Source organism: Akebia trifoliata, chromosome 4 (assembly GCF_017979445.1).
Source record: "Akebia trifoliata isolate Shusen 1 chromosome 4, ASM1797944v1, whole genome shotgun sequence".
Lineage (NCBI taxonomy): Eukaryota > Viridiplantae > Streptophyta > Magnoliopsida > Ranunculales > Lardizabalaceae > Akebia > Akebia trifoliata.
In genome coordinates, this window is record NC_141378.1 from 8,083,441 (window position 1) to 8,103,323 (window position 19,883).

Sequence of the window (19,883 nt, forward strand, 5' to 3'; positions counted from 1 at the left end):
ACCATTTGGATGGATACCAAAACAAAACAAAAAAATCAAGCTTCATTGCAAGGTTTATAAAGTTAAAAAATTGGTTTCCTCTCGGGCAATCAAGTTTCATTGTATGTCTCCTCCAACAATTATGGTGCAAGTTAAAAAACAAAAGGGGAACAAGATAAATAACAAAAATGCAATACTCTTCCCAGTCTTCTACGACAGACAAGGCTGTGAAAAATAGAACCCTTGAAGAGAATGATTGCCAGTCATTTAGGCTTTGATATTAGGAGAAAGCTTGGGTAGACCAATTATAGAAAATGTCCCAAATTGATTCAATGAATTGATACCAACATATTACCAGTCCAGTGCACTCTAACTATGTACTACTCTAAGAAAAGCCCCACTTTTCTTTTTAAAATTTTGGGACCATACATTAAGGGAAAAAACCCTTCAATCTTTTGGGGAAACACACACACACATACACACCCACACGCGCACACACGCTACTAGAACAACGATGAGAACCTTATAGGAAAATTCTGAGGTATTTCAACTGATGACATAACCTTTAAAATCAGTCTAGTTTGAGTGACCTACATAAAATGATCAAAAGGGCCCTCATCTTCATCATCATGACAAAAGTCCTTGATTTTCCCCCTTGATACCCATTGTCTTCTACCTCTAAGATATGTATACTAGAATTCACTCGTGCCGTAAGCATAGGCATCCTCTTTAAGGTTAAGAGAGGTAAAAACAAAAAATTATATATTGTTAGAGGGGTATTATTAAAAAAAATGAGGCTAAAGAGCAAAAGATGAAAAATAATAAAGTTGGAGATGTATTATTATGAAAGAAGGAAATGAGGAAAGACAATAAAATGGGTTAAAAATGTTATAAAAAAAATGTAAAGTTAGAGGGATATTATTGAAAAAGGGATAAAAGAGAAAATATAGTAAAATTAAAGGAATATTATTATATAAAAAAATGAGATTAAAGAAATTAAAAGGGTGAAAAGAAAAAGGAAATATAATGAGTAGGGTGTGCCCCACAAAATTATACTTAGATGAGACTTTTATCCCTTATAAAATTGTAGTAAAGTGAACATCACAGTTATATTTTATTATATAAATTAAAGTTCACTTATGATATGATGATATAACCTTTAACGATAGCAATTTCACTCATGATATGATTTTATAAAATAATAATGTATTGTCATAATGTCATGAATTTGATGTATAGTCATATTATTATAATGGTTGGTAATACCAAGGTACAAGAATCTTTAAAAAAAACATACCCTTAGTAGAAAGATATTTTAAAACACAATAACATTTGGGGTTTTGGTGAAAATTAAAGATATCTCGTGTTATTAAATTATTGTCATACCCTTGGATTGGGTCTTGCATGAGAGTGACATAAAATGATAAAAATGCCCTCATCTTCAACTTCATAATAAAATCTTTGATGATTTTTCCAAAAAATCAATGTTGCTAACCTAACCTCTTTAAGCTTATCTTCCGCACTTTATCTTCAACCTTGTCTTCATCATCTTGACAAAAAAAAAAAGTACCTAATTTTTTCTTTTAAAAATCTATTGTCTTGAACCTCCATAGCCTTAACTCATACTTGAGGTTTGAAGGTTGAAGGAGAGAAAATCTGTTGGTCAAGGATGAGGGTGAAAAACTTCACCATTGATATTGAAGACAGTGGATTTTGCATAAAAATGAAAGGATTTTGGCAAAGGTTGAAGTGGGCATTTCAATTGTGCATGCATAGAAATGTTAACCACTAAGAAAAGTCCACATGGATCTCTAATTCAAACTAAGAATGTCAAAGTTGAAAGAGTCTGAGTCACCATGTGGCACCATATTTAATTGAGTTGCACTAAATTGACGCTCTTGACGTGGCAGTACACAAAATCATAGATCTTTTTCTTCGAGATACACAAGAAAAATATGTATGATTTTGTGCATTGCTACATCAAGAAAGTTAGTTTTCATGAGTCAATTTATCATTAATCAACTCAGTTGCACGATCCAAACTTGTGTGATAAACACAAGACTAAACTCCCATGAATTAAAGAGATTGAAAAGGTGCAAACTAACAAATGGTGATCATGAGGAAGACCCAAGATCACAAATTGAGGAAGTTCTATATAAGCCACTGATGATATCAGTAAGGTACGTACGAATTCTCACTACCAAGGCTTTTAAAACTACTTTTTAACTTAAAGCATCGGAGAGATTGTTTTGTAAGACCCAACACTTCTATTTATCATCCAAGCTAAGTCAATCCGAAATTCATGATTCTTGGTGAGTAAAATAGAGGTAAACTTTGGACAATAATCATCGAAGTTTGTGTAATCAAATCAGAGCTTCACATCAACCATTTTATTTAATCTCTCAGTAGTGGAAGATCAAAGTCAAGGGGAAATGGCTTGAAAACACAATGGGTGGCTTTTTAAAGTTACTCAACCTTAAATAACATTTAAAACAACAATATACTTATGATGTCATTTGGGACATAACCTTATTATATAGATGATGCATAATTAAATTATAAATTTGGGAGATGATGATAATACAATGATGTGGTAATATAAAATATCAATGCCTTCTTTTTTATAATAAAATCATTAAATAGAAGAAAAATTACATTGAACAAAGCGTAAAGCCACCAAAGACGCACTTTAAGATCCGCACAATGACCCCTCATTAGTGGGACCAAATGACTGTGACACGTGGTGATATTAGCTGATGGATTCAGCGAATCCTAAGTAGCCCCTGGTCTCAATTTATCAGTGTCTAATTAAAAGTGTACTTGGGTTGGGACTTGGGAGTTTACTATACGCCTACGGACATATAAAGCAAATCTCAACCGTCAAATCCCAGACCGTAGTTTGCAGGACTTGTAATGTCAGAAGAATCTTGTAAGAAAGAAGAGAACTTTTGACTATAATTGATTTTTGACCAAATCAATATGGTGACTGAAGATCAAGATAAGAAACAACCCAACAAGTAAGAGAAATAACCAATTATCAAATAAATAACTATTGTTGCTAAAGCAGTCTTAGAGAGAGATTATTTGTAAATGAAACTAAATTAGATAAGCAAATAGTGCCTTATTGATCAGAAGTACTTAAGCTTTGAGGTGTTGGGAGTGAAGATGGGAATTGATATGGTGGTGTTGGTGATGGAGATTTTGATAATTCTCTGATGCCTGATTGGGTTCTGACCACCCTCCGATGGGATTACGTGTTAGCTCCAGTAGCGAATCCCGAACATGGTTTGCTTGAACCATTTCATTATCCCTCTTCTGCTACCCAAAAACATATATTTAGTCGATTTTGCCAATTTAAAGTCCAATATAATTGCAGTTGTTGGATCTCACCTCTACTTTGAAGACATTCAAGACTAGGCCTCGGAAGGTGGTGACATTTGCATTGGTAACTTCTAGGCCTAGAGAATTCATGGCTTCCATCAACCTCAAAAATCCGCCCGGCTTATGCTCAGCAAAAACTTTAAGGAAGAATTCATTTCCATCTAGTTGGGTCACTTCTACTTGAACCTGCAATCATAATATCAAGGAAAATTGCATAAATTAAGTTACTGAGAAAACCATATGTATATATATATATATATATATATATCAAGTTTATTTAATTTCTTGAACATTAATTAGTTACCTCCATCTGTTGTGCCTTATCATCACCAATCACGGTATCCGGACTTTGTTTCGAGGGGTCAGATACCTTGACATTAGATGAGCATCTAGTTCCATTATCAATGATTCCCATTTTCGACCCATTGAGAGATTCATCGTGCTTGGGGTCTAATAGGATGCCATTGTTGCCTGGTGGTTCCTCGAGTTCGTCCTGGAGTTCTTTCACTTGCTTCTGCAACTCTTTAACAAATTCGATTGCGTCTCCAAGGATGGACGCTTTATCCATCTTAGAATCATTGACAGTCAATCGTTACACATTAATTTGTTAATGAGAGGAGTGATCATAATTTTATATTTTTATTAATTGTTTATGAGAGGATTGTTGGGATGTGAAGATTATACCTTACTGATATTGGGAACCAGAGCTCTTAGAGCATAGAGCCTCTCATTAAGCTTCTTCCTTCTATTCCTTTCAGCAACAAGGTTTTTTGATTTATGTCCCCTCCCTGCTCTTCCAACAACTTTCTGATCACCGATATCATCCTCACTACAATCTGAGATTGAGTCTGCTCGGCCCGTCTCCTGCTTGATGGGATCCTTCGTCTTTACTGAAGACTCAATCGATGGGTGAAAGTTAGGTGTTGCAGTGCCCATTAAGGACTGATGGATTGCAGCCATATCCGAATTATATCCATGCTCCCCTGGTGAATCGAAAGCTATCATTGGCTTATCCGACATAATTGAGTTTGTGGACCCTTCGAAGATGATATCGTTGTTATGTCCATTTTCCGAAGAGGGGGGAAATTGCTGTCCAAACCCACTGAAAAAATTCATGGGAGAGCTGGAGATGTGAATTTGATCAAGAGAGGGATCCCAAGGCGAATTCAAATTATCGGACGTGGTTGATGGGGATACCCCTGGATGGAAATGATTGCTTGAGGTATTGGAAGGCTTAGATTGGTGATCGATGGTCCCATTGATATCGAGTGGGAGCCCATCAACCATGGATGATGATCCATCCTGCTCTTGACTAAGCACAGATGGATGCTCATGGAAACTAGTACTGTTCTTGGCTGCTTCTTCCTCCCCCCATGAGACATTACAATGGGTCATAACGAACTCTATGATATATGGATCTTCAGTAATCTATAACAGAATTTACTAAATAATTAGTAGTTAGGGTAAATTATTTGCACCCAAAGATCATTTTGTGTCGATTATCAAAGAAAATATTTCATTATTCTGATCACTCAAAAAGAATGTTTGCTTTATTTTAATCAAGATTCAAAATTCAAAAAGGGGATAAAGTACTAATAAGAGTAGGACGGATGTCACACATGTTTTGCAACAAAGAGCTCTATTAGTCCTCCGGACATTGGAATCAAAACCCTTGTCCCAATCGTTTCCTGCAAAATAGGTGAGAAAAACAATTAGTGCGTGCGCACGCACACATACACACAGAGGGAGATACAAAATACCCACATGAGAAACGCTTGAATCCAAGCAATTGGGAAGGTTTATCCATCTGGATTGGTTTGATAGTAAGGTTTGTGCATGTAACCTGTTTAAGATGTTCATGATTAAAAAGATATATTTCTTGGGTTTAGGAGGGAGGGAGAGACTAGAGTCCCCTAATTAATTATAAAAGTAATTAATGTACCCTGCAGAATCCAATGGCATGGAAGAAGGCAAATGAGAGAGAAGATGACAATTATTAGTTGTAGGGTGCTGATACATGAGGTCTCTGCAGGCAATAAGCGAAGGAGAGACAACTGGAATCAGAAGCTCTTCTCCACCACCATTTTGGGTTTTCTCAGCTCCACCACAGCAGCAACCCACCCACTCGATAAACCTATACATATATAATCATCAATCAAACAAAATAAAACATAGAGAAGATATATATACTCTTTAATCATAAGTACGTAGTGAGTGAGTGAGAGAGAGAGAGAGAGAGATGGGGAATTTTTTTTCCTTCTTTAAACCTTTGATCTTCGCCCAATTTCCAAAGAACACAGTAATCCCAGCTGTTGGAACCCACTAGGGGTCTCAGTCTCTCCAACAGGCTTTGTACAACATCCATGTTCCCTGTAACAACCACTCTACTTTATAAGGACCTTTGAAAGAGAGTGAGAGAGAGTTAATTGAGTAAGGAGATGTGGTGGTACGGATAATTATATGTCAGAAAATCAAAGAGATGTGGACAGATTCATCATAAAAGCAAAAAGGATTTGTTAGAGTATGATACCATATTGATCCAATCTTTTTTAAGACAGAGAGAGAGAGAGAGAAAGAAATCCATACCTGTCCGACAATCCTACGAACCTTTCTCACTCTTTTCGAAACAATACAAACTCAAGATTGAAAACAATAGATAACTGCTGCGTCACTGAAGACAAGAGCCCATATCTCAGCAACACCTCCACACCCCTAATAAACAATAAGGAAAAAATATTTCTTATTAGGTTTACGTTCATGGGATTTACATGAAAAAAATATATATAACAAACAACTTTGAAACCCGTACTTCTATATGTTTTGAATTTGGTATTTGGTTTGTTACATTGGTAGGTTGAACTGCATTGCAGGCGTGATCATCAAATCATTTGACATACAACTTCAAATTTTATTTATTTTAACCTTTGAGAAAGAGAGTGATGACACTAGATTATAGCGTGGGCCATGGCCTATCGATTTCTAAGTTTTCAAGGATCTCATCTCCACTAATCACACGATCCCACATGTATTGAATGCATCTCCAATTTATAAAATTACCCTTGTTAGATTTGACATGACTTGCATTAGAGTATACTCTCATGGTAGAAGTATTAGATTAATGATAAACTGACGTGGCATGTGCATGGAACCATGGATATTTTTCCTTTTGTATCCTGAAGAGAAAGATCTATGGTTTTGTGCACTGTCATGTCAACCACGTCAATTTATCGTGACTCTAAGTATTACCATGGATCTCGATTATATGCATTTTTTTCTATTTTCAAAAGAGCATGGTTAATGCTGAATCAGATATTGATATACATACCCTCATCATGGTTCTTTGAATATATTATGTTATATGTAAGGGAAGTGGCGGAGCCAGGATTTTCCTATAGTGGGAGCAGACTACAGTCAATAGGAAGGTTGAGGAGCTTGAAGTCAAATGGTTTCGGAAGAGAAAATTCAAAAGTTTTTGTTAAAGGTTGAAAAAAAGGGTATTTAAGTCATTTTCAATAAATTTATGAGAGAGAAGGTCCAAGTCAAGAAGCAATGTCATCTTAAAAAGAAATTGAGGGAGGGGGCAAAAATTGGAGGGAGACGAGGGAGTGGGTGGGGGCAAATGGAGCAATATCATTTGTTGAAAATATAGGGGCATCTCAAATTATGGCATGTTTTGTATCTTTTTCACTATCTTCTTCTATGTGTTCTTTTTGGACTCCCTCTGTTATTTATCTTTTATAATTTTCTAGTCTTACGATTTGTAAATCTCAAGATCTTTACTATACTAATCTTGATCTTTACTATACTAGTTTTGAAATTACCTTATCTAATTTCACATAATAATATTAAGAGTGGTCATAATATGACTCCCACATGGCATACTCAATTGACTCCCTTGACGTGGGGGTGTGTTAGAACCATAGACTTTATGCTCGGGATATTCAGTTGTGTATCTCAATGAAAGAAATTCTATGATTTTGGCACACCTCACATCAAGGGAGTCGACTAAGTATACAAGGGGGAGTCAGATTATAATGACTCAAATATTTAATCATCCAAAGAATTCATACACTAACAAAAATATCCTTGAACGTGAGTAGTTAGTTAATCCATAATTACTACTAATAATACAAGCTTAGTACTGGTAGATACTGCAAATGCATTGTCACTAGAAACTCCCTCGTCTCACCATCGTCCATTATAACACTAGCTAGTAAAAACTCCATCATGTATATCCTTAATAACAGTAAATCATTTGCTTAGGTTCCTTTATTTTTCCAATGCTTGTTGAATTAAACTATCTACAGATTCTATCATTTTTTTTTCTAAATGGATAAAAATTATGTGATTTTTCACACTCTTGACATTTTCTTAATATCCACATATTATTCAACAACTTAGATAACACTGAACAATTTAGGTTTGGGTGAATTACCTTTTCATGAGCTGAAAATGAGCTATTTTTTATTCCAGCTAATTATTCATTTTAATTACCAAAACGTCAATGATCACGTTTTCATTAAAAAAAGTTCAGAATAGTAACAAATCCGACGGATTTAAAGTGACTATTTCCTACTAGTCATTTTAAAGCTGTGAAATAGTCACTTTAAAAACCTCTAAATTCTTTATTGCTCACGTTTTGGTAATTAAAATGAACAATGAGCTGGAATCATAAATTTGTCAAAAGTTGATCACTTCTTTGTATAATCCCTTTAGCTTCTTCCATGCATCTAGACTTGAAATCTTTCCAATTTTCACTCTAGCTAAAACTACTTTAATTTGTTTTCTCATTCCTGTAGACTTAAATTTTCTGTAGTTTTTTTGTGTTTTTAGGCTTTCTTTCTAGAGTAAGTCATCTAATGTGATTCTTACTTATTATCTCTTAGAAAGCTATTTGATGTTTACTTCCATTGCATCCAACTTGATTCATATATTTAAGTTCTTTGTCTCATGCATACTTAAATATTTTTATTATCATTTTTTAATGATTGATCCTGGAGTGACCTCAATGGGGGACATCTTGAAGTGGTGGCACACACATGCTCGTAAATGCATTTTTTTGAAATATGAGTAAAATGCATCTATGGACATGCGCGTGCCACCACATGTCCACGTCAATGTGTCCCCCACTGAGGTCACTCCAGCTCGACTCTTTTTTAACCCAACCTATAATTAAACGATATACACTCTTAAAACAATAAGTCCCAACAACTAATAATGACTCTTAAGAATAGCAAAATACCCGGACTAGCAAATATGGTAACATTAAAAGAAAAATAGTAAATAGAAATAAGATCTAGCTCATATAAAAATTAAAATTTCCTTTTATAGTCCTATATGATACCAGTCTTTTATACGGTAGGCCTCAAAGGCATGTTCTACTTAATATTTAGCTGTTGAATTATTATATTTCTTGTGCATACCAATTGAAGTATTTTGAAATGAACGAGAGAATAAATGCTTTCTCAACATTGGCGAAAGGATCTCAGGAATCCACTTTTTCATAAAACTTAACTAAAGTCCTTTTTGATCGCCAATTTGAGCAAAAGTATATAGAACAACCAGAAAATGAAGTTTTTTTTTTTCAACAAAACTTTTTTTATCCTGATAGAATACGATTGAAGATATAAAAGAGGTTATATTTATGAAGCACATGTTGATATAGCTCAATAACTATCTGCATGAAGCCTAACTCAATTATCCTTGGGCAACACAGGTCGCATTATACCATAATTTTGATTTTATATTCAATGAACATTGAAGAAAGATAATTCCATTAATTTTCCACCCTTAAATCATCCTTGCTTTTTCAACTTAGTTATGAATTTTCCCTTCACAAAAATATATATTTTTTTAAATGATAAGATTACCCCCACGACATGAAAAAGCTTACATTTGACGGCCAAAGGCTGTCTAATTTTTCATTGTCAATGTTTTTCCTTGACGGACTGAAACCGTCCAATTAGTGGAGGATAGGAGAAATTTGATGGCTCTAAGCCATTGAATTGGGGAACATAAAATTTTTTTGACAACCATGAGCCGTTGAAATTCGGATTCTAAAATTTGTGGGTTTTAGCCCGTCGAAAATATTGTCACCGTAAAATATCCAACATATAAAAATTATTTAATTATTTTTAAGAGATGAAATGTAGTACAATTTCTTTGTAGATAAAATATAAAAGATGGTTATAGCATTCAAAGATATTTAACACAAAAAACATCTATCGCCATAAAGATTGTGTTATCTATATATTGAAATTTTAAAACAAGGGCGGGTAGCTTTAACCTTTTTATCATAAACAAATTCTCAAGTAGCAAATACTTACTATTTGCACCCATACCCAGGTAGCTTTAACCTTTTTTTATCATAAACAAATTCTCAACTAGCAAATACTTACTATTTGCACCCATACCCAATCAGATTTCATTCGATCTTCTTCTTCTTCACCTTTCACCTCTTTCTCGCTCATTCTTCTTCATTCAAGTAATTTTTCACTCACTGCCCAACATCCCGTTTGATATATGACACAAATGAAGAAAACAATAAGGGAGAAAATTTATTTCTCCTAACCACAGTGAAAAAATAAAAGTTTTTTATTAGATCACCTTACGACATTTAAAAACATAATCTAATACCACAATGTTGTATAGGACGAATTTCAGGAATTTAAAAAAATAGTAATTTTTCACCGTTGCATTTTAATTTTAAATTTGGGTGCTCGGTAACTATCCATTTTCAATACCTAGGATTAAGCTTGAAAATTTTTGTTTTGTTTTTTTTTTACCATCAGTTTTTTAATGCAATCTAGAAGGTTGTGATGTTCGATTTCCAATATGATAATCCATGTGAGCCTCATGACTCTTTCAAAATTTTGAAATGTTAAACTTAAAATTAAAATTTGTGGGCAAAGGATGTGTGGGCAAGAAAGAGAAATTATATCTCCATTGCTTACATCATGTGCCATGTGTCAAACATGTGTTGGGGTTTGAGCGAAAAATCACTCTTCTTCTTTCCTATTACAAGATTTAAATAAAGGTTTTAACAAGAACTTCATAATAAAAGAAGCAATACCCTTGGGACTTGCAAAGTACGTCAAAAAATATCATGTAAACCTCAACACCTAATTTAGTGATTGTTAGAACATTTTGACAACCAAAAATAATAATAAAAAATTCAAACGAAAGTTCATTCAATAGGTCAGTACTGAATTCTCCAATAGAGATTCAGTAGGATTGTTACTAATATAACTAAAATGATTCAATAAGTTTCTACAATTTCCTGATTGCTAAGATCCTATTAAGTCTTTTATATATATATATATATATATATATGTAGATTTAGTAAGATTCTAATGAACCATAATGAAGATTTTTAGTAGTTTATATACGCTTTTCCAATTGATAAGATCCTAAATAAAAAAAAATTTCAAGGTGGTGCCATTCAACACAAATGGTGTATGTAAATAGTCACTTCCAAAATGATGTATTTGGGAAACCTAATTTCATGGAAGTCTTTGTTTTGAGTTTTGACGTAAAACAAGTCAATCATCAGAGATTGTTAAACAGTTCTCCTAAGAAATCTCTCTTGTTGTGTATTTCTAATTTCAAAAAGAATCCTATTATAATTTTACCTCTTTCACTTTAAATTACATTATGAAGTTCTAATTAGATTAGAGTTTCAAATATATAAAGTTGAAAAACAAACCTAAGACGAAAAAATTATAAATATAGCAAGAGAGGTAAAAAATCAAGAAACGAAGGGTGATATAGGAAAATTGTATCTCACACAAAAACCTGGTATAACAAGCAGTCGCCTTTTAACACTTAAGAGCAAAGCAAAAGTGGGGGAGAAAGAGAGAGGAGATCGTTGGGTCTCGCTCTTGCTCGTCTAGAACGATCGATCGGGTCCTTAGAGATCCGTTCTTCAATCTTTGGAACATCATGCATTTTTATTTTTATTTTATATAAACCCTAATTCCCTTCTCTTCCCCAAATTTTGATCGATAACTCCGTCGTTCATCTTGAATCAATCAATCAATCAATCTCTGCAATTTGAGATATAGTTTCATGGCTAACGTTACTGATTCTGCATCCAATAATACTCACTCTCCACGTTCATCTGGAGATGGTATTAATAGCCCTCAGTTCCGTCGAAGCCCTCCCAAAAACAACAACAACAACTTATCATCACCATGGGTTCACATAGTTCGTGGTGAATTCGAAGCGATCTCCCCTCAGCCGAAGATCGCTTCTGATTCTGATTCCCCATTGAAGCCTTCTTCTTCTGATAATTATGTGGCTGTGTTGGAGACTCAGATGGAAAGCTCTGATAGCAATGTCTCTCGTGAGAAGAAGAAGCCCGCGTGGAAGAAGCCTACGAATGATGCAGTCGAAGTGGGCTCTGTCATGGGGGCTGACTCTTGGCCTGCTCTCTCCGAGTCAGCTAGGGCTTTGCAGCAGCAGCCTAAATCATCTTCTGACTCTATCAAGCCTATCTCCGTCTCCCAGGTTTGACGATTTGTTTCATTATATTTGGTAACAAGTTTTCTTATTTCTTTTTTTCTAGGTTATTTACATCCTTATACATGCTTGATTTTGTTTTATTTAGGGAGGGCATGTAGTAGCATCTTCTCCACAAAAGCAATTTACTAATAATGCAAACCCTAATTCTACTCCAAATCGAGCATTCCCTGTCCGTCAAAAATCTATAAAGCGCGGTGCTAATGGTGGATTCAATCAGCAGCCCCCGCCACCACCACCCCCACCGCCATCATCATCATCATCATCAGTGGTGGATATAACTCAAAACAAGCCTGGAAAACCAGGGCCTATTATGGTTCCAGAGTCTTCTACAAGGGACCCTTCACACAAGAATAACAATTGGGAAAATGGGCCTCGGGGAGGATTTGGGCCACAGCCCCACATCGGGAATGATCATCATCCGCCACAGCGTAATTCTTCATTCAGGAGGGGTAACAGTGGGCCCCATCCCCGTGCCGATACTTCCTACCATAATAACAATTATGCGAGTAGGCATGATGGCAATCATGAGTGGAATCATCCTCATCGGAATATTAACGGTAGAGATCCCCACATGCAGCACCAGCAGCAGAGAGTTGTTCCGAGGTTTATTAGACCTCAACCCCCTACTACTGGGCCAGTTTTTGGCCCTCTTCCTGTTCGACCATACGGGAATCCAATGGGGTTCTATGGTAAGTTGCATTTCTGATGAAAATGTAGGCTTTTGTTAGTTGTCTTTGGCACTGAATTCTTTAATCCCTTTCAGATATGACACCTCCAGTATATTATGTTCGGACTCCACCACCGCATGAGTCCTTTAGGAATATGCCTTTTGTTCATGCACCGCCCGCTGCCGTATTTATCCCTGCCCCGGACCCTCAATTAATGTCTTCGATAGTGAAACAGATTGATTTCTATTTCAGGTACTTCAACAAGTTTGACGTTTATTAAATACGGTGAATTAATGCTCTTAACTATATTCTTCTTCTTTTTCATATTAGGAACTTATCTTCTTTTGTTCCTTGTGCTTGCTCATTGCAGCTCTGAGAATTTATGTAAAGACATTTTCCTGCGGACTAACATGGATGAACAAGGCTGGGTTCCTATTTCTTTAATTGCAGGCTTCAATCGGGTGAGTTGTCTAGGGTGAAACCAAATGGTTTTTAATGGGTTAATAATTTAATTACTAAAGATATGAACTTTTTCATCTATCTTATCATCGTCGTCACATTCCTCTATCTAATTTTGTATAAAGAAATTTATCTTGTCAATTCAAGTGTATTCTCATCCGTTCGCACTACTTCAATCTATGTCCATTTTGGTTTTCATCTTGCCTTGTAGAACCTTCAATTTGCACACATTTCTTCTAATTGGGGTTGTTATTGTCTTCGCTGCACATGACCAGACCATCTCAATTGTCTTTTCCCTTTTTTGTAACCTATTAGGGCTTCTACATTTTTCATGATTTGTGTCATTTTCTTATGTTATCTTTCTTAGCCTTTCCACACATCCATTTTACATAGAGTATTTCCATTTTATAAAGTTTTCCTTTCACTTTAATAATTCAGATGTGTCAATTACTTTATTTTTGGATAATGAAGTAAGTGTCAATCCCTTATCACTATGCATGTATATACAATTCACTTATATTTCATACTTGATTAGTTCGTTGGCCATCTTAGTTTTTGATAATCTTGGAAATTTGTGTTATTCCATTAATTATATCATTCCAGTGATAGAGGACTTTGAGTAACAATGAAAGAGAAAAGAAACACGTAAGTACATTATGCTGTTATAACTTTGTAGATTTTTTCCTACTATCCTAGCGAATTTATTTTTGACTTTACTTTTATCTCACCACATTACTTACCAGTGCCCTTCTAGTGTAGGTTATAATGGCCATAGTTATTTCTCCAATTGAAAATGTTAATGCATTATTGTAATCTCAATCTATTGTGTAGCTTTATTTATTTCATTTTTTTTCTATTTTGTTGGATAATATCTGTGTTTATTGATTCATTGATCTACGGAAGCCTAACATTTCTACCCTGGGAAGGGATTTTCTTTTTCTTTTTCTAGTTGTTTCCCTATAGTTAATTGGGATTGCTGTTTCTTTTATTTTATTTTCCTTTTTTTTTTTTTTTGGTTGTTGTTTTGGGAAAAAAGGTAGAAAAAAATGGAGTTTTAAGAATTTAAAGTCATACTTGAAAAAAGTTGTTAAGATTGAGTTCAAAGGATACGATTCATAATTACTCAAATTTAAGTATGTTGGTTACAAGAACGAACTAGTGCTTTTTATAGTTTTGCTTGTCAAAAAAAAAAAAAAAAATAGTGCTTTTTATAAGTATGCATATAAACTTTATATAAAAGCAAAGAAAAACTTACGAACCCCCTAGGAGGTCAAACAAGAAAGAAAGAATGTTTCATATCAATTCCTCTTCATTTAAAATTGTGATTAATCATTTGTCATATCGTCAGATTTTATGTACAAAAAAAGTTATATGGATGTACAAGTATAGAGGGAACATTATTCTTGATAAATGTTAGATGTTAACATGTTTTCTATAATTTGGGGTCTTCAATGGGGCTTGGGCACGGAATTGTGCGACAGCATCATATATGGATGAGGTCAGTGCCTATGTTACTAGGGCATTTCAAAAGATGTATTGTATCCATTTTAAATAATTTCATTGTAAGTGTCACTTCCACATTGTTCAGTTTCCTTATAAGAGTTTGTGGAGACACTATTGGTGTTGTTTTCTCTCCAATCTTGAATATGTATCCTAGAATGCGAGTAGCACAATTCATCAAGAAATATGTTGTGTGCAGTCCAGAGTTTCTAGTATCGAGATTGGACTATTAGTCTTTATTTGCTTTGATTGAGGGAGCCTAGTACAATTAGGAAAATAATCTTGCATTAACTTGCTAACTTATCTATCTAAGCAGCTCGACCGAGTTTCCTCCTAAATGTGAGTATAATTAAATATTTCAGTGCTTAGAGGCGTCAATAGTTATATGTTAACTTTATTGATGATATTTTAGAACCAACTTTTACTTTTGGTCTATCTGAAGCCATTTGAATCATGACTACTTTAATCTCATCTTCTGTTAGCAACTTAGCATCATGGTTTTGAAGTTTTGGTTTCTGATTTTTCATGGATGATTGGACCATCTACATCTGACCCTCAAAGGAGGAAATAGATCATTTTATTCAGTTTTTGTGACTGTCTATGGTCAATTTGATGCGACACAATTGAGTAATTCTAATCAACATTAGATGAGCCTGATGCAGTGTGATAGCAATGTCTCAATTAGGGTGATTCAAACGAAAGCAAAACTAAGTAATCCGTGTGTATTTGAGACAACATTGATCCAGTGTGAATATGATTCACAGCCGATCCATGTTCTCCGTCGAGCTCTAGATAACTTTTGCAAGTCAACTTGGTCTCAGTCAAGACTTAAACCTTCGTTAGAGTTTTAATACTTGTTGAATTGATTGGAAGATCTGACTGTTTAATCTGAAAGTTACATATATACATACATATATATATATATATATATATATATATATATATATATTATATATATATATATGAAGACTTTTCTATTTAATACTAAAAAGCATTTAGAAAGATGTTGAAAGTTTGTTGATGTTGTTTTAAAACTTACTTTTACTATTTGTATATGTCATACACTCAGCATCATGAATACTTCTATACTGTTCTCTTTTGCATTTTGGCCAAATTGGGGGAGACCAGACATATTAAATCTGAAAACCCCCTCTCAATGGAAGACCCAACAAGTTAATTCTTCTAGAAATTTTCATGAAATGTTATTGCATTGTTTGGTCAGGAAGATATTTGTGTAGAAAAGTCACTTCTATGTTTTTGCATTTCCTAGGTGTGTCATCATCATTCGTCATTTATATTATCCCAAATATTGGGATTGACTCTGGGAATGTGCCTTCATGTGGTTTCGTACCACATCATTTTTGACTGTTGTGTTATTGTGATTGTTGCACGTGCTTAAATTATCTCAATCAACTTTCCTTAAAGATGAAGATGAGTCTTGGTAATAGTAGACATCTGGGATGGAGGAAGGAGGGGTTATTGTTAGAAATTACAAAATGCATATTAGCCCCCCGCCCCCCTCAACCCTGGAAAAAAAAGGGGAATAGCGAGAGATACATGGGAGATCCAAAGAGCGCTCATACTTTTGTAAAATTTTGGTCTCATGCATAAAGCTTTAGCTAAGATAGAAACAAATAGGGCCTTAGCATTGAATGACATTTCAGATAGAAGTGTGATACACATTAGAAGTTCTAGATTATTTTTGCTACTGATGCTCGTAAGTCATGAGTTTGATACCCAATATGAGCATTAATTCCTCAGGGGCCACCCGTGAGGGCGCACTCACTTACCTGGTGCTTGTGATGTGCGGGTGTTGCATGTGCCCCGGGACTAGTCCTTGGTCAAGACCATGGTCTTTGGACTGGGCAAAGCCCAGAGATGGGCCGGTCCACTGTCTACAGGGATACCCGGTTATCAAAAAAAAAGATTATCCTTGCTAACTAAGCTATTCAGTAATATTTTGCAAACTAAAAAAGATGTTGAAGGGATGGAGAAAAAGCATTTCTTTAAAGTTGGATCCATCACTCATTTTGTTTTTCCTTAAAAAGGTGAAAACATTGTGGAAGTGGAGGGGGGGGGGGGGGTTGCCATTGTTCGACTCAATTTATTTATTAACAACTTGATTGAATTAAAAAAATTAACATTGTTCAAGTCTCCTGCTGATTTTATGTGTTGCTCAATGGGCAATTGCCAATCTCCCCTGGTTCGTTCTTGTGCAGTTTCATATCTCAAATCACCCTTCAAAATTGGCTGCCTTTGATGCTCCTTATCAGAGTGATACCACCTCAATCTTATCCCTGCCTGCTTGAGTCGCACTCGCTGGAGTGCAGATGTAGACTCATTATACCCCATTCATTCAGAGCGGGTATTGGTTTAAATGCATAGATATTTCTTGATGTATGTGTGGATACAAAAATTGTAAAAATTGCATAAAGGTTTCTATGCCCCTCATAAATTAGATAAACCCTTTGTTGGTTTACAATTTTGACCAGGCTCAAGGTCTGAGTTGAGATGTTCAAGTGTGACCAACTTGAATTAATTCTTTGAATCTTTATGGGGAAACTTGCGCCAAGCTCTCTTGGTTTGGTTTTAGCAAGGACTAATGGGTGTGACATTACTTGTATTTTGATGCAATTCAGTCTAACTGGATGATTCGTAAGCCAAATGTAGGATTTTAAGCAAATAAAATTGTACAGTTCCTTTCTTATTTGGCATAAGCCTCTATTTAGATTTTTTGAGAAAACACAAAAATGTACGTTTAGAAGGATAAATGCATTCCAGGCCCTTATCCCAAGCAGTAACTGGGCTTGCATTCTATTAAATCACCAAAATGTATGTGAATATTTGATTTGAGCACGTTTACAAGGGTAAATGCATTGCAAGTCCTTATCCCAAGGGGTAACTTGGCCCGCATCCATCTAAGTCTCCTAAATGTATATGTGAACGCTTGAATCAAGGACTTTTGGGTTCTTTTTACTTTGGAAATGTTCTCATGTGAGGTTATGCATGCTGATTTATAAAAGACTTGGTAGTGGTACTTTCACATTGCATGCTCTGGTCTACCGTTGATTCTATACATTATCATTGAATAGTTATATGCTTTCATTTATTACAATGCCATGTTATGTTTCATTTCCCCCTTATGCCATTTTCATAGTTCTACTGGGTCTCTGGTTTATTTTCTCCTACGATATTTTTCGGCTATTATTTCTTTATCAATGAGTAATAACTCTAGCACTTAAATCAATCATTCAAATAGTTGTTAACGAAATGGTTGTATGGCCATTATAACATAATGATAACAGCACATTTATCAAAACACAACATAACGATAACAGCTCAGTATGGTCTTTTTAAAAAAAAAAAAAAATTATGTTCTTATTAAAACATGAGTGTCTGCCAGGATTACAGTAACGTTCACTTGCTGGTAAGCCATTATAACTGCCCCATTTGAACCAGTCTCCGTAGTAAGTTGTGTTTTGTGCTCTCGGATATGTAGTATCTATTTTTCCTTTTTGGAGAGTTGATGCCATTTTGATATCTGCAATCTCTTCTTTGACTTTACTCGTTTTGAATCTGGATCTATGCATGGAATGTGCAAGTTAATAGTGCTGCTCCATGCCCACTATTTTTCTGTCGAGTGTTTCAAGTTCATGCATAAAATGAGTTGTTCTATGGCTGTGTTTTGTAGGTTAAGAGCTTGACAAGTGAAATCCAGTTAATATTGGATGCAGTTCGGACTTCGACAGTCGTGGAAGTACAGGTACATTTCTACATTCCTACAGAACTTAAGTAGCCTCACATGCCCAATCCTGTTAATCCTGCAATATGTTGTTTGAATCATGTTGACATGAGCAACCAAAGATTACATTACTTGCCATGAGATTCAATGATTCAGTGGGGATGATAACATCCTTTATAGTATCCAAAGGAGTCATTAAATCATGCCTATTTTATTTTTGTTTCTTCGTATCTAAGATTCTTTTGTATATTGGTTCCTGTTGCAGGGTGATAAAATGAGGAAGCGCAATGATTGGATGATTTGGCCACTGTCATCATCTAATCAATTTGCTTCTGTGCCAGCGCCAGAGTCTCCCTCTCCAGGTACAGCTAATGCTGATGTACTGGCAAATCAAATCCGAGGTATAGAACTGGAGGAGGGGAAGGTCACTAATCACAACAGTATGGCGGCTCCTGCTGACCCTTATACAGGGGCAGTCCCAAGTACATTCTCATCTGGGGAGTTGAATTACAATTTACAAACGTCGAACGGGAAGGGAACAAGTTCTGATTGATCCATGTCGACAACCAAGAGAAAATCCTTCCCAAGAGCATTTTTTCTGATGGAGGGGTGAGTTCTTATAGAGATTATGGCCTTGTCATTAGCATGGCAATGGCAAGAGGCGAGAAGAGAACCAAAAAAACAGGTAAAAGAAATAGAAAAAAATAATAATTATTATAAAAAAGAAAAGAAAAGAAAGTGACACGAAAAGGACAAGCTTGGTTTTTAAGTACTGAGGTTCTTGATATGTGTACTTTGGTTTGGTGTGGATAAATTTTGCTTTTTGATGGGCGTGTCTCATGCCATTGTTTGGTTGTGGTGGGGAGCAAATTTTGTGGTGATTTCTCTAGCGCTCCCTTGGCCTTTTTGTTGTATTTTCAGGTCGCATTACTTCCATTTTGGGAGGAGAGGATTTGAAATGGATTGTTCTTTTTTTGCGAGCTGAAGGGAAGCAAAAGGGTGGGTTGTATCTGCTGGACACTGCTGTTGCCGCTGCTATTATGCTTCCCTTGACCATATTTATTTTCTTGTTTTATTCTTTTTTTTTAAATCCCTTTTGTCACATATATAATACTTTAGTATTTACATATCTTTTTCTTCAAACATTGAAGATTTTAGTGCATAAAGACGGTCCTGATGTAGGGCACAAACCTTTTGATTACTTAGGTTGCGGTTTACATAGTGATTTGAATAGCTGTTGAGATTGGTGTATATGCTTCGGGAATATGGATTTTTAAACCCTAATTTTTTGGTTTATTTAATAGTATTTAGTAAAAATTAAAGATGATCTCAAGCCCGGTGAGCTGCTTAAGAAATTCACCTTGGGTATGAATTGCTGTGTTTGAGAAACCAAAGGCTTTCAAATTTTGAATTGATAGTGTAAAAACACTGACCTGGAGTTCTATGGACCTTCAGTTTAGAAAGATCAAAGGAGAAAGTTTAAAAGGTTGTTTAGAAATCAGTAAAATGCTCATCTTTGTTTTCACAAGCAGTTCTGTTCAAAGGTGGGGTTTCATGCTTTATACCGTATCTCTGTTCATGTATTTTCAAGCGATAAGCTAACACTACCAACAGTTTGTTCCAAAGCTTTG

The 19,883-nt window shown here is 35.2% G+C and overlaps 2 protein-coding genes across 3 annotated transcripts; one reads left to right on the forward strand and one right to left on the reverse strand.

The window, feature by feature from the left end:
- Nucleotides 1-2,773: 2,773 nt before the first annotated feature.
- Nucleotides 2,774-6,027, reverse strand: AMS (basic helix-loop-helix (bHLH) DNA-binding superfamily protein). 2 transcript variants are annotated; one of them, XM_086437659.1, is made up of 9 exons: nt 5,947-6,027; nt 5,628-5,730; nt 5,303-5,494; nt 5,125-5,203; nt 4,980-5,048; nt 4,045-4,788; nt 3,665-3,928; nt 3,370-3,546; nt 2,774-3,294 (listed from the first exon to the last, which is right to left on the reverse strand). In XM_086437659.1, exons 2-9 carry the CDS (start codon nt 5,723-5,725, stop codon nt 3,118-3,120), a joined length of 1,800 nt encoding a protein of 599 aa, XP_086293785.1. In that variant the 5' UTR covers nt 5,726-5,730; nt 5,947-6,027; the 3' UTR covers nt 2,774-3,117. The 2 variants fall into 2 exon arrangements, with proteins under 2 accessions (XP_086293785.1, XP_086293784.1); XM_086437658.1 differs by lacking the exon at nt 5,947-6,027 and having other exon boundaries at nt 5,628-5,823.
- Nucleotides 6,028-11,166: 5,139 nt separating this feature from the next.
- Nucleotides 11,167-19,503, forward strand: LARP1C (winged-helix DNA-binding transcription factor family protein). The gene is made up of 6 exons (XM_086439068.1): nt 11,167-11,868; nt 11,969-12,572; nt 12,647-12,803; nt 12,922-13,012; nt 18,202-18,273; nt 18,518-19,503. The coding sequence occupies exons 1-6, from the start codon at nt 11,428-11,430 to the stop codon at nt 18,803-18,805; spliced, it is 1,653 nt and encodes a 550-aa protein (XP_086295194.1). The 5' UTR covers nt 11,167-11,427; the 3' UTR covers nt 18,806-19,503.
- Nucleotides 19,504-19,883: the final 380 nt, after the last annotated feature.